This window comes from Balaenoptera borealis (assembly GCF_965194805.1).
Source record: "Balaenoptera borealis genome assembly, chromosome: 16".
NCBI classification, from domain to species: Eukaryota; Metazoa; Chordata; class Mammalia; order Artiodactyla; family Balaenopteridae; genus Balaenoptera; species Balaenoptera borealis.
Window position 1 is genome coordinate 80,659,851 of NC_138872.1, and position 15,047 is coordinate 80,674,897.

Sequence of the window (15,047 nt, forward strand, 5' to 3'; positions counted from 1 at the left end):
GAGCTTACCCCAAAGTGCCACCAAAAGGGGAAGCAGGCCCAGGATGGGCCTGGAGGGAGGGAGAGAGTGGGTGAGTGGAAACTGAGAAATGCAAATGATAATCCCGTGACAGGGAAGGTTAACCAATAAGGTTTCTGCAAAGTCCAGCAGTGCTACTTGAGTAAGAACAAAGGGGCCAAAGTAAATTAGTTTAGCAAATTAAGGCAAATAAATGCTTAGGCACCTCTGTGAGGTGAAGCAGAAGTAGTGCTTTAGGGCAAGGAGCTGAATGGGTGTATTTGGGAAATAAAGAAAGGCCAAGTGAGCCCCCAGGCTCTATCCTTGTTTCCGAGTGTGGTGAACAGCACAGGTGCCAGGCCTGGCTCTGCAATTGACCGGCCACTGACCTCAGTTTCCTCATCTGTGAGATGGGAGTCATAACTACACTGACCTTGGTGGAAAGCAGTGAGGTTTAAATGACTCGGTTCTTGTGAAGTTCGGTACAAAATAAGTTACTCAACAACGGTCAGCTCTTCTCACCATGACCAGCATAGCTACTACACAAAGATGCTACCTCAGGTGATGCAGTCCACGCGTCTCTACTGAGCAACCCCCATGGACCAGGCCCAGGATACTCAGGGGTGAGTCTGAGTGTGCAACACCGAACACACAAAGTCTTCCTTAAAGAAGAAAGGAATCCACACGTTCCATGATCATTCTTATGCATACACTGACTTTCATATTTTAATCAGACTTCAGGATATTTTCATGGGCCAAAGAATGCACAGGGACGCTCTTTGCTGAGTGTCTGCCAAGGTCCGGGTTAGCAATGCCAGTCAGGGGGACAGGCACCCTGTGGGACCCTCACAGGGTGGAGAGCTGAGACCACGGATCCGAGAAAGATTTTCATCCCGTGGGGCCACCCGAGGCAAACCGCTAAGCTTCCACGTGCCTGGAGTGACCCAGCTGTAAAACTGAGTGGGGAGAGGCCACCACTGCCCCTGGCCTTCTGCGGCTGAGACACATAACCCAGCTCTGGCTGCTTCTCCCTGCAAATAAATAAACTAAAACGAGAGACCCCTCTCTTTTCAAAGCAGTAGCACTATATGCTGAAGCAAAATGTTCTCCTGTTTTGCAGAGTCCCTGGGGAAGGGCGGGGCTCTGCAGGGTGGCCAAATTTCCCAGGCAGCTGAGTGCTTAGAGCCACTGGATACCGTGTGCCTGTTCTGCGCCGGACACAGTGCTGGGGGTACTTTGCGCAAAGCATTGTGACAACTAAGTATCAGCCAAGAGGGGCTGTCAGCTGGCAGCCCTCTCCAGAGCAAGTGGCTTCATCCCATTAGAAGGTGGAGACACAGACTTTGCTACAGGGTAACGCACTGGTATAAACTCTATGGCAAAACGGCTGTCACGGGAACAGAGCGGAGATTTAAGAGACGGATTAAGGAAAAGAAAAAGCATCGCCACAGGTTGTCTGGGATGCTGGGACCACGTCAGAGACTTTCCCAAGGAAATCACGCATGGGACTTTTCACGTATTTCTCATGACATCAGAAAAAGCGTCAACGTCGACAGCTATATGTGAAAGGTACAAGACTAACTGGCCTCCTAACTTAGAGAAGCCTTTTCTGAGAGAACAGAAAGGGCTACGCTCTTGTGATTTCACGCCTGAAGCCATCAAATGTCCTACCTGGTTTGCTCTTTCAAGGTCCGTCATGATCATTTCAATTTCGTCGGCCCTGGGGAGGTGAGAGGGAGACAGCAGGTTAGTCAGCGGCGAGGGAGGCTCAGGGGTCACCGCGGTTCCAACTCGGCAGCATGACCCACAGGCACGCAGGTCAGTGTCGGGGGAGAGGGGCCATGCAGAAGGGGACTCTGCCACCCATTGGGAGGAGGTGGGCTTGCATCGGCGGGAGAGCCCACCTGCCCTTGAGGGGCGCCCGGTCTCTTTGGGGAGACAGTGCCTCCTGCCAAGAAAGCGAACAGAACCCTGAATAGAATGCTCTGGAAAAACAGAGGCGGCAGAGATGAATTCTCCTTGGGGGAGGGAATCAGGAAGGTTTCAGAGGAGGTGATGTGTGAACTGGGTTTTGAAGGATGAGTAGAAGTTTGCTAGGACCAAGAGAACCACGAGCAGGTGGGGGAGGCGGGAGGAGGCTGGGGGGCTCTGCAGTCTGTGCTATAAAACCACCTGGGTCACCGTCATCCTCCCTCAGCCTGCTCACACACAGGGGGTTTCCAGGTGTTGTTTGTTCTTTCTCTTTTTTTCTGCTCTGAAAGTACTTTCTTGAGTAATTTGAAGGCACATACATGCTTCCAACACACAACAGCATGAGAGAGAGAGGAATGCCCAGAGTTCTACCGAGAAGGTCAGTTCCAAAAGTCTGTGGCAGGTTTGAACAGAACGCCCAGGGAAGTCACTGCCCCAGACGAGTCCCGATGACGGCCCCTGTGATTAGGAGCCCACGGCCGAGACTGCTGCCCAAGGAAGCTTCAGCCCACCCATGGAAGAGGCGGGGGAATGTTACAGCTGCAGGCCAGGAGTGGGCGTGTGGGCCCCCTCCTGCTGGGGCCGCCTCATTCCACGCCCCACGGGGGGGGACCTGAGCTGGCTCTGCCGCCTGCAGGACTGAGCTCCACCCCTCCCCGCCAGCCTCTCTGCCTGCTGGACCCCCCTGGCTGCCCTTCTGGGCCGAGGCTCCTGCCCCCCTCCCACCCCCGCGGCCCTGTGCTCAGGCAGCTCCCACCACGTGGGGGCCCTACACAGCCTGGACGTGTGCCGTCTGCCCCATCACCCTCCACTCCTGGGACCCTCATCCCCTACTTCCACCCCTCCCCCAGCCCTCCTCCAACCCTGCCAGGGGCTCCATCTCAGGAGGTGGCACAGCTCCCCCTCCACGCCAGGGTGTGTCTCTTTCACCCTCATCCCTGCCGGCACAGGGCCTGGCATCAAGCTGGAGGCCAGGGTCCTGAATGCAGCCTGTTCTGCCAGCAACGGGCCAGTCGGCCAGTCTACTCCCTGGGACAGGTTGGGGCACTCGGACAGGCCGATTCCAGGGTTCTTCTGTCCCCCAAACCTACTTCTCTGGTCTTAGCCATCCACCCTTCATATAGAGTGGGACAAACTACCCAGGCCCTGGCCGGTCTGGTCTTGCCATTTGCTGCATCGTGTGTTCGCTCCTCTGGCCCCGAGGCTTTTCCAGCCTTCACGGCGCCCTGCGATTCAAGGCAATCTCATCAACCCCCAGCAGCCCAAACGGGGTAACAGATGCCTCGTGATCAGGTTCACCGATCGTCGTATCTGTTTGAAGTAGTGTCCTGCTTTCAGACTCGTCCGAGAAACGTCTGACACAACTCATCAAGTGGCCTAGTTAAACGAAGCTCTTTTTAGGACAACTTCGTGAAGCAGGCAGTGTCTCTAAGACAAACACCCAAACTGGGCCTGGGGGCCGGGGGCGGCTTCAACTACAAAACATCTCAATGCACCATGGCAAATAGAAACCTCCAAGATCTCAGAGAGAAACTGCCCTGACTCCAGAGGGTAAAACCATCACTGAAAGTGCTTGGTCTTCACGTGACAGAAAAGGGGACCTGACGGCGGCCAGGACAGAAAGCTTTCTTGACAACCTGCTGATGGAGTGCAAATTTCATTGCGTATGAAGGGCAATAAAAAGTTAACAAACTTCTCTTTTAAGGCAAGTCACAACTTTTAAATGCAGTTTTGAACTTTAATCAAACAGTTATTCACTACGTATTTACAAAGTCCAGATCTACACGGCCACCCGCCCAGCCCGCCGGCTGCTGGCATCGTCCGAGCACTCTCTCCATGAATGTTTTCCGACACCCACAAGCTCCCTGGCCCTGGCAGGGGCCATGGGAAAGGCACAGGCAGACGTGGCTCCTGCACAGCCCACCGGTGCCGCGTTTACAGAGGGGGACAGAAGCGCCCCCTCTTGGCTGCTGAGCATCTGAAACAAGACCTCCAGGCACCCCATCTTCCTTCTCTCTGGAGCACATCGGGGAGCTGGCGGCTGCAGGACCCAGCAGGTGGCCAGGGGAACGGCCTGGGCTGGGGGAGCAGAGATCCCGAGCATGGGGTCTCAGGGAGGGTTTTCCCAATCTCTCCTGTTGGGTCCTTCATGATCCCTTTCGTCTTTAATTCTGGCTAATTTATCTTCGTCTTTCAGATATTTCTTCTGCTTGGTTTGGGTCTCCTATTATCTGGCTACTGTTGGCCCGTCTACTTCCGTCCTCCACGTCGTCCAACTTTTCCTTACATTTGCTACGTCCTGATCCTTTCCTGCTCCTTCTGGACGGTTCTTCAACTTGACCCCCCTGTAGCTGTGCTCAACCTGTGATCCATCTCCTCTCTGCTTCCTTAGTTTAGTTATTCTGTTCTTGATACCTGTCATTCCCACTCCGTTCATTATTAAATTATTCCTTGGTTTTGCTTTATGTTTCCTCGAGTGTATTTCTCATGCTTATTTTGTACGTGGGGCCCATCTGTCTGTCTTCAGATCACATACACTGATGGGTTTGGGGGTCTGTCTTCCAGAGAGGGGTGTTCTCCTCTGGAGCTTTGCTGTTTCCCCCGGGGGTACCAGCTACTCTTCTTGGCAGTGTTTATGGGGGGAGGAGGGAGGACAGAGAGGCAGCCCCGCTGGGTGTCTCTCAGAATGAATTGAAGGCACACAGCAGTGTTCAGTGTCTTTTGCTGAGTGAAGAAGGAAAGGCAGGGGATGACCCCAGGCCCCCAGAGTAGTCACTGATAGCTCCCCTCCGCCAGAAAAGTCCTCTTGCCAGAGCTTCACCTTCAGTTTTCAGCATTAGGAGCAGGGGATCTCCCTGGTACAACTCCCCAACCTCTGCTCTGGAGATAAGGGGTAGAGATGTGGCTGCCTGGGGGCCCACCCTCCCCTGTTTTCATCCACTCCTCACTCCTTGCCTGGCCACGGCCATTGGCCATGGGGCCAGGACAGGGTCAGACACAGGCCTGGGCTAAAAAAGAGAGGGATTCCCAGGGGTCTGGCTTCACCTAGAGGCTAGATTGGCAAAGCTGGGACCTGCCGGGTCTGGGAAGTGGTGTCCAGATCTGGCCAGATTTAGGGGGCCTGGGTGGGCTTGAGCGCCTCCTCAGGTGAATGGTTTCGGATGGTCATTAGAATGCTTAATATCCAGAAAACAATGTATCATTTCCAAAAGATGTCATGTCACTTATTAAAAATTAGTCACATTTAAACAGGAAGGTGTCTTCTTGGCAGTCTGAGGCAATCCCTGGGAATGAATTTCAAGTTTTTCCATCTTCTCATCAGTTTAACTTTGGTTACTAAGCAACTGCTAAGCTGACCAAAATATTGAATGTGATAACAAGTGCGGCCCTTACCTTTCATTACGAGAGCAAGTCTCATATTTCCAGAGCTTTCAGCCGATAATGCCAACACTGAGCCCTGCTGTTACAGAGTCGGGCAGTTCAACACCAGGTACCCTGGCGACAGCGGGGCCCCAAGGGGCTGCAGTTCCCCTTCACGGATGGGACCAGGAGCCACAGAAGGAGGCAGTGGAAGGAAGCAGGGATGCAGTGGGTGAGGAAAAGTTCAGATGATCATTTTAAAAGTCTGTAGGCTCGTGATTCACTTTCCCAAGGGGCACGCGTTTTAAAAGGTGAGAGAAAAATACAACTGGCTGGGTACTGAAATGTGATCAGGGCTTCTGGAGACGGGAAGCGCAGCCCTTGGTGCTGGCCGACCCGCCGGTGCTGGCTGCATTTTAGAACCCGTCTGCCACCGGGCCTGTACGACCCACTTCTCGCCAAACTGCTGCCCGCACCCGCCCCTCAACAACACGACTCCTACCAGACAGCTGCCCTCAATAGGTAACATGAAAGTGCCCAGAGGTTAATACTGCAACTATAAACGTTATCTGAAAAGTACAGCGATGAATTAAACGGCATGTGCTTTCACAGCAGGACCGTCAACAAGACTCCGAGGGGTTTTTCATTCTTTTCATTTCGCAGGCTCAACTACCACGTCAGGATCTGGAGCCTGACATTAGTCTAAAATCATTTATTTTCCAAAGTGCGTAATAACCACAGGTATTGTTTGCTCAGCAGAACTATTTATTATAAAAACTTAGTTCTCTCACCTTTTTATGAGCTGACAAAACAGTTTTCACTGATCTATTAACCTGTGCTGCATTATGCTCTGCTCTGGCTTCAAACTGCAGATCATTTTGGCCTGGGCTGGAATATATAGTTCATTCGATCGGTTCCCCACAGATCATTCCAGGGTATTCTCTGGGCTGGCATGCGATTTTTATGAGGAATTTAAGAGGACACGGTCAAGGCCAACGGCCGGGAAATCGTATCCCCAGTGGAAACCCTGTATTTCCTTTCACACTAGCCTCCCGAGTGCTGAGGGATGGCACCAGGGCAAGGGTGGGGCATATTTCAACCCCGAACAATCTTACTACATCGGGAGCTGTTAAAACAAAGTATATCTACAAGGCAGTTGAAAAAGCGTCCAGGGCGAACTTCAAAGGTCAGTGTACCTTCTTGGACCCAGGTCAAGAGCCAATAGTCTCAGTACTAGATTGTAAAGTTCTTAGGTATCAAAAGAAGAAATATGTGGAATTCCCTGGTGGTCCAGTGGTCAGGACTCCATACTTCCACTGCAGTGGGCACGGGTTTGATCCCGGGTCGGGGAACTAAGATCCCGCAAGCTGCGAGGCACGGCCAAAAAAAGAAGAATACCTAAAGATTAATTCTCCCTGCTTTAAAAACAAACAAAAAATTTCAGTATGTTTGGTAAAGCAAACGCTCCCCCCACCACCGGATGCTGCGTCTGACGCCTGGGCCGTCAGGAAGGCGGGTCACTTTCCAGGAAACACTCTGAACACAAAGGGGTAGAGGAGCCCCAGAAGCAGGGCTCACTGGACGGCGTGCAGAAAGAGCAGGTGGGAAAACGAAGAGGAGGAGGCAGAGGACCAGGGGTGAGGAAGGTCTCTTGGCTATGGGACTGGAATCCCCTTGATGGGGGGCGGGGTCCTTAGGAAAGGGGCCTCCCCCGCCTGCACGTGGGCACACAGATGGGACCTGGTCTCAGGAGAGGAACGGCTGGTCTGCAGAGCCCCACGTGGGAGGCAGGGCAAGGCTGCACCTGGAGAAGGTGGCACCGGCCTGAGGAGCGGGGGTGGGAGGGGAGGGGGGCAGTCTCCCCTCAATGATGTTTACTGAGCACCTACTACGTGCCACACTGATGGGGAAACAGAGCTCCCAGCTGCCAGGTTGGCCGTGCACTGGGCAGTGGCATTCGCCTTATCGGGAGCACACGGGACAGAGGATGCACATCCCAGGAGCTCAAAGACATGAGACCCTGTAACTGCCTGCTCAGGGTGGGCGCAGGGAGGTGAAGACGCCCAGGGAATTTTGGTCCAGTGACAGCCCAGAAGGAGGGACAGCGGGCTTTGCAAACAGGAGGAGAGCGCCTCTTGGAGAAGTGGACATCTGGTCTGCATCCTGGAGGACGAGTTTGCTGGGTAGAGAACAGCAGGGCAGAGGGACGGACAACCAGAGAGAACCAGACCACAACGCGGTGGGGGCCCTTCAATCTTGTTTCCATGGCATCCAGCCCCCCACCCCCCCGTCATGACAGGGCAGCCTCTTTCTGCCCCTTCTATGCCTCCTATTTCTTTCTCTTGTGATGGCAGAGGCCACGCAGAGCCCTGTCACACAGCGAGGGTGACAGTGGAAACCCTGCCTGTTGTCTGACGTCGCGGGCGATGCCTCCAGTGGTTCACCGTCAAGCACCTTGCTCATTTTGGACTTTACATACATACGTTTGTACTTTGTTAACGTGATAGCCAACTGTTCCTATGTTATTAAGGCTTTTTAATCGAAGACGGACATTGATTTGATTAAGTACCTTTTAAACATTTATGGAGCTAATTAGATGGTCCTCTGACTCACTGAAATGGTAAATTATACTGACAGTCACCTGCTCCCATTTGGTTGTGGGTATTATGCATTTAACGTGCTCCTGAGTTCTACCTGCTAATATTTTATTGAGCATTTTTTTTCCATAAGTATTTATAGATGAGATTGGCCTCTCGTTTCTTTTGTCTTATCTCTGTCGGGTAAAGTCATACAAAACACTTTGAAAGCATTTCCTTCTTTCCATAGACAAGAGTGAGCTATCACAGATTGGACGCTATTACTCTATAAAACCTGAACCCACATCCCACCTGTATGGTCTCAACACGTCGCCTGGCAGGCGAGCCCTGCAGAGTCTGCACCCAGGCCTGGCTCCCCTCGGCCGCCTCCCGCCGCCGTCCCCAGGCCAAAGAGGCCTAAGTGCAGAACTGCTTCTTCAGAGCTGCTGAGCTGGGGTTGAGCCTTCACCCCTCTGTTAGTGACACGGATTCTGCGCATATTTCCTTTTGTGGCTCAATCAGCATACACTCTTACGGGTTCTTTAGTCTTATTCTGTTCCTTGAAGCCACCACACTTGCCCGCACGTCTGTCCCCTCTGCTGAGATCCCCATGGGCGGCTGCTGTCTACATCCGGTCCTCAGCTCCAGGGGCCGTCGTCCTCTGAGGGTCTCCCGGCAGCCCTGCCCCGCATCGTCCGCTCATTTATTTTTGTTGCACTTATTCCTGCCTCTGAGTATCTTGTTCAGATATTGATGACTTGTTTATTCACAGCCATCATCCCAGAGAACAGAGCAGGCGCTCCCTAAATCCTGGCTGATGAACGATGCAGACCTGCGACGCCTTTGCTTCCTCAAGTCCACCCGGTGTGCCACAGGCAACAACTCACTGGCTGGTATTTTATAAATTTATTTATTTTATTTTATTTTATTTATTTTTGGCTGCGTTGGATCTTTGTTGCTGTGCACGGGTTTTCTCTAGTTGTGGTGAGCAGGGGCTACTCTTTGTTGTGGTGTGGGGGCCTCTCATTGCGGTGGCTTCTCTTGTTGCGGAGCACGGGCTCTAGGCACGTGGGCTTCAGCAGTTGTGGCGTGTGGGCTCTAGAGCACAGGCTCAGCAGTTGTGACGCACGGGCTTAGTTGCTCCGCGGCATGTGGAATCTTCCCGGACCAGGGCTCGAACCCGTGTCCCTGGCATTGGCAGGCGGATTCTTAACCACTAAGTCACCAGGGAAGTCCCTGGCTGGTATTTTAAAGAGCAGAAAGTATAGGGCTGTTTTGCCAAATTGTAAATATGACTTTCGAGGAAAGAGTCTGTAAGTTGTTTTGGCAGAAGAAAAATAATTTGCTTTTCTTACCACTTTTTGTAGCCCTTGAAAAAGAGGCAACACTCTCCCTGGAAGAAGAAGTATATGTAGACCCAGGTTCACGGGACTGTGCGCTCCTGGAAGGCAGGGCCGTCGGCCTAGCTCCCCGATCCTCCCTGTGCCCACGGAGCTGGGTGCAAATCGGACTCAACACAGATTGGCCGGGGAGGCAGGAGGAGAAAGCATCATTTGTGGAAGGGTTTTCTTGACAACCTCCAGCTGTATGATCGGTCCTCTCTCACATTTTCCACCCGGGTGAAGCCACCTCTGCTTTGGGGTGAAGCTACCTGGCATCCTTCCAAGCCCCTGATCCAATGTGTCACCCCAGAGCTGACCCTCCCTCTCTGATCAAATTGAGGTCTAGGCAGAGACGGTTGTAGAGCTTGACTGCTACGTCAAGCTCTCTGGAAACAGTGGTTTTTACTCTTCTTGGAAGTGAAACTGTATCGAGAGACAGTTAAATGGCCAGAAGGTCACCTCTGCCTGCTCAGAAATTAACCACAATTTATTCCTTTTTATGACCATTATATTTAAATGTAAATGATACAAGTAACAATTAAAATCAATTTTTGTTAAGCCTCATCAATCCCGAATGGGAAGAAAATTTCCCTTCTTGCCCCACTATTTAACTGACTTGTTTACATGAAATAATTTAAATAAAATCCTACTTTAGTTTAATCTGAGTCTAGCTGACCAATGAAGTGGTCTGCTACTGCCCACACGGGGCAAATTTCCCACCTGTGCCAAACCAACAGGGCAGCTCCAGCAGGCTGGTCACTCCCTGAAGTATGACACTGGTGTGATCAGAAACAGCCTGTGACCATCACTCAGGCTTCAGTCCTCTCCGGGCAGGGACCCAGGACAGCTGTGGCCGGAGAATTAGTTTACAAGACTGCTGCTTCTGAGATCATGGAAGCCTCTTGGGATAAGCGTCTGGATTACTCTTCGGATGCTTTTTGCCATTTTTCTAACATTCTCTAAAACCGTTGCTCTAAAAGCAATGGGGAGCAGGCTGGATGTGAAAATCCTTTTCTTCCCTTAAATCAAGTGCCATGAGGTCATAAGTAGGATGGAGTGACTGGAGGTGAAATCAGGGAAACCAAGGGCTAGAGCCACCAGAGTGTGGCTGGCACCACAAATGGGCCGGACTCTCCTCCACTGCCTTCTGGTCCTCTGACCTTGGTCAGATTGGGGCGTGCGACAGCCATCTGTACAGGAGGACTAATGTGGCCTTTCTCAAAGAAACTGGCACGAGGCTAAAATAAGAATACTGATGGAGAGTAAAAAAAAAAAACTTCGTAAACCCATGCACATATTCATTATTATTGTTGTGCACGAAAATCAGGATCTTTCTCTTCTGGTCAGAGCTAATTTTCAACACCCAAGACCATTAGGTGATAATCACAACCACCTAGGAAGTGGGTTTTGCCCCAAATCTCCAGCCTCAATCTGATCAGACCTCTAGGTTCAACTACAAACTCGCAGGAATGAGAGGACAGAGGAATAAGCTAAACTACATCTGGGGATGCCAACGGCAGGATCTAGACTGTGGGAAACTCTTCAGGACAAGTGAGCTGGTTTCTTCTGCAAATAGATTGAAAGGAAAAGAAAACGAGATGGAGGGAGATCTATAAGATGCATGAGACTTAAAGATATACCAACCAATCGCAATGTGTGGGTCTTATTTGGATCCTGACTCCAAACAATAAAAAAAATCCTGTTTATGATGTTTAGGGGTAATTTGAAATTTAAATATTGATGATATTAAGAAATTATTTTTTTAATGTGATAAGAGTATGGTGGCTATATTAAAGAGTCCTTAATGTGAGGCTCTACATGCTAAACCATTTAGAGGTGAAAGGAAAGGATTCCTGAAGAAGCCTCAAGATAAAATGGGGGTAGGGGTGGGGACAGGTAGGCCAGGAATGGGGTGACTGGAATCGCCCAGTAGGCACCTAGGGGTTCTGTCCTCTACTGTCTGTTGGAAATTTAACATAATAAAAAGTAAACAGACAAACAAAAGTATAAGGTGATAAAAAAGCACAGACCATCACAGTTTTGTGTCTCTCCATCAGCGCTTGTCAACTATAAAGTCGGTACGTATGATGTTGACCACCGTTTGCACAGAAATGAGGTGACAGGCAGGCCTGTGCCTGGGAGGAGGCTGCAGAGGGCCCCCTTGGAAAGAATACCGATTAGGAGTACTTTGCTAATCTTAGTCAAGTCAGTTAACCTCTCAGAATCTCAGTTTATTCGTCAAAGGGGAGGAAAAAAAACAGGCACGAAAAGCACATCTCTGCAAAGAGAACATGACTGAAAAATCATCCAAGGACATTCTTCTTTGATACAGAAAATGTGGATTCTGGAGGGGACAGCCGAGTCCATCCTTCATCCCACTGCGAAAGGGGCTCTCAGGAGCTGTCTCCATGAGGGCTCTGGAGGGAACCGAGGCTGCCACCCTGAGCGCCCGGCCCCCAGGAGCTGGCAAATGGTTTTGGGAATCTTGGGCACAGGACACGGCCAGCAGGGCTGCGGACCCAGGTTGCTGCTTCTTTCCTCCAGATTTTTATTTTTTAATTTTTATTTATTTATTTATTTATGGCTGCATTGGGTCTTCGTTTCTGTGCGAAGGCTTTCTCTTGTTGCGGCAAGTGGGGGCCACTCTTCATCGCGGTGCGCGGGCCTCTCACTATCGTGGCCTCTCTTGTTGTGGAGCACAGGCTCCAGACGCGCAGGCTCAGTAATTGTGGCTCACGGGCCTAGTTGCTCCGCGGCATGTGGGATCTTCTCAGACCAGGGCTCGAACCCGTGTCCCCTGCATTGGCAGGCAGATTCTCAACCACTGCGCCACCAGGGAAGCCCCCTCCAGATTTTTAAGAAATGTTTTGGAAGGGCTGCTGTTGTGCCACCTACAAATATTTTTCAAGCTCTCCTTCACATATTTAGTGTAAAGTTTGTCAGCATGTCTTTCTGGCAGCTGGAGAACTGCCTGCCCCATTTGAGCTTCTGCTCTTTCAAAACTGCCTTTCAGATTTCGTTTCCCTTTCCCTGTCGACTTAACCTGTAAGCACCCTGCCTCTGGCCGACAGGTGCCTCTGATCCTGGGCATCGAACCTGCTGCTCTTAATGCCTCCCGTGGGACAGGGGACGTGCCACCACCACAGGTGGACACTGCTCGGATTTCATAGGTGGGGAAACGAGGCCGGGGCCGAGTGGTGACCAAGGAGCTCAAGGTTGCAGCGAGTAGCGGTCTAGGGTAAGAACCCTGCTTTTATGCCCGACGGTGAGGGATTCTAATTACCCCCTTTCTCCCCTAAGTACTACTTGGTAGGGACTGTTAAGAAAAGGTTGGGTGGCAGAGAAGCTAAAACTAAGAATAAGAAAAGCTCTCCAACTGCATTCTAGTTATTACACTCAGGTCCCTTCCCCTCCAAGCCTAAGGCCGAGACGACTTCCGGGGCCTTCCTGGGCCCATCTAGAGGCTCGGGCTGTTCTCTGGTCACACCTGCACTCCGGGGCCTTCTGACTACACATCTCCTGCTGGTCCTTCAAAGCTGCTTCCAGAGCCTCCCCTCCACCTGGTCTTTCCCCGCTCAGTTCAGCGCTCAGCTCACCTGTGGCTTTGGAGGCCCTCACAGCATCTGTCCACAGCCCCTGCCCCCTTAACTGCCCTGCACTTAAGGCAGCTGGTGGTTTGTCTCCTTCACCCCGCAGGGCTGGGAAGTGAAACTGGAGCACCAGGCGGCCAAAGGCAGCAGCGCATCCAGAGGAAAGACGGCATCCTTCCTCTTCCTCTCACTGGCACCGAAAGTCTGCATTTCGGCAGCGTAAGTGCCTTTTTTAGGGCAACTTGAGAATGAATAATTCAGCGGTTCCTCTTCTACTTGTGAAGTGTTAGACAAACAATTCAGACGGGGCCAGACTTGCTGGCCCCACGAAGACCGTCCCTTCCCTTTGGTCTGACATCATCGGATTTGGCCATGAATCTTTAAGAACACCCTCCATCCTGTCTAATCACTGAAATACCACAAAGGAAGCTCACAATACTTAGACATAGGGAAAAAAATAGCAAGGTTAACTGCAACATAAAGTTTTCCCTCGTTGCCAAGCAAACAGTACATCAGGGAGTCACAGGAACACTGAACTCTGAAAATCCTATGCGGGGAATGTCTTAGTCACATCAGGTTATTGAGTCGTTGAGCTTCTAATTCAAATCCAAGCCTTAAAGAAGTATTTTCCCCATGGAGCTCTAAGGTCGAACTCCCAGGTTTTGCTCTGAGAGCCTCACTGATTCTGTGTCTTGTATTAAAGGTACCTGGAATACTTTTTGGAGGTAGGTGTGATGAAAATTTGAAGTTAAGTAAACAAACAACCTTCCTGGTTTTATTAGAGAACTCATTTTGGGAGGATTCTTATTGGACAAGCCAAACCCTCTTCCATACATTCATGGTTGGTTGGAAACTTCAGTGGATAGAACCCCCGAGGACCCTCGGTCGGGAAGACACAGTCAGCAAATAACTGCCTTACAGCTCAGCTAGCTATGCTCGTGACCACTGATGTACAATGTCTCTGGGATTCTGGGCAGGAAATTGGATCCAGTCACTTTCCAAATGACAAGGTAAGCGCTCCCTGGGTTTAATCCTTATGGAAGGACCCAGGTGGCAAATTTCTGAGTTTAGGAAAAGTTAAACAATGTGATGATAAGAACGCATCTATGTTTGTGCTTTGGGATCTACCTGGCAAGCCTCAAGTCTGTGCAAAATATTTACTGTATGCCAGGGAATAAAGGATGCTTATCACTATAGTTGATAATCCTGCTAAGCAGTAGCTGCTTTGTGAACGCAATAGAAGATTCTTGGAAAATCCAAATAACTTTAAGGAATTCACCAGCAGGAATGTGTAGGTTCAGAGTATTCTATAAAGGATTGTGTCTCACTGCAGAGGGAGGTGGTGAGGTTAAGGTAGTGAAATGTAACTCGCTGCTGTGCTTGACATATAATGCAATAATGGTACAGTACGGTAAGAGATTTTAAAATAAATATATGGATTCTAAAAGGTTTCAGAAGGGCTCAATCGTTCTGTATCTGACACTGAATTTCAGTAAAAAGAGGGGACCTGGAGCAGGCTCAGGACATTCAGAGAGAGTCAGTTAAGCTCTGTGGTCCATCTTCCTTAAATAGATCAGAAAGTTTAGGACAGAGATGCTGTGAATTAGAAAAAAAAAAAAAAAAGAGGATTAAGAATCAAGAAAAATGTTAAGAGAAGAGTGATACTGGTAAATGTAACTAGGCCAAATTCACCTATAAAAATAAAATACATATTTGAAGAAAATCCTAAACCTAACAAAATGTTGGAGAAACACACTTCAAGTAAAGAGGAAATGATTAGATTTTTTCAAAAGGCTATGGTAAGGTTTTAAAGCCATACTAGCCAATGTTATATGTAGCAAAATAACATTACAGAGAAAGAAGTCATACTAAGAGGTACAGTAAATAATAAAACACCACAAGCTGGAACTTGTCTTAAATCACGAGGCAAGAAAATCTATAAAATACATAATATAAAAATGGAAAGAAATGCAATATATAGAAGTATCATCCTACTAGAAAACGAACTACACCATATGATGTAGGTAAGGGGTTCCAGTCACATGGAACCTGAAACCTAGGTCACATCTGAATTTAAACGGGGTTCACAAGAGTGCTGGGTCTCACAAAACCAAAAGCCTCCACTGCTCTCCACAGACAAATAAGAGAGATGCTCCTTTTAAGAACAGGAA

At 50.0% G+C, this 15,047-nt stretch overlaps 1 protein-coding gene across 16 annotated transcripts in view; it reads right to left on the minus strand.

Annotated features, from left to right (window-relative positions):
* The window catches only part of CUX1 (cut like homeobox 1), a 368,426-nt gene that overhangs the window by 96,613 nt on the left and 256,766 nt on the right, over positions 1–15,047 (minus strand). For all 16 annotated transcript variants that reach the window (XM_082361262.1, XM_082361261.1, XM_082361260.1 and 13 more), the window contains exon 9: positions 1,669–1,717. In XM_082361262.1, coding sequence (XP_082217388.1) covers positions 1,669–1,717 — 49 coding nt within the window. The remainder of the gene's footprint in view (positions 1–1,668; positions 1,718–15,047) is intronic.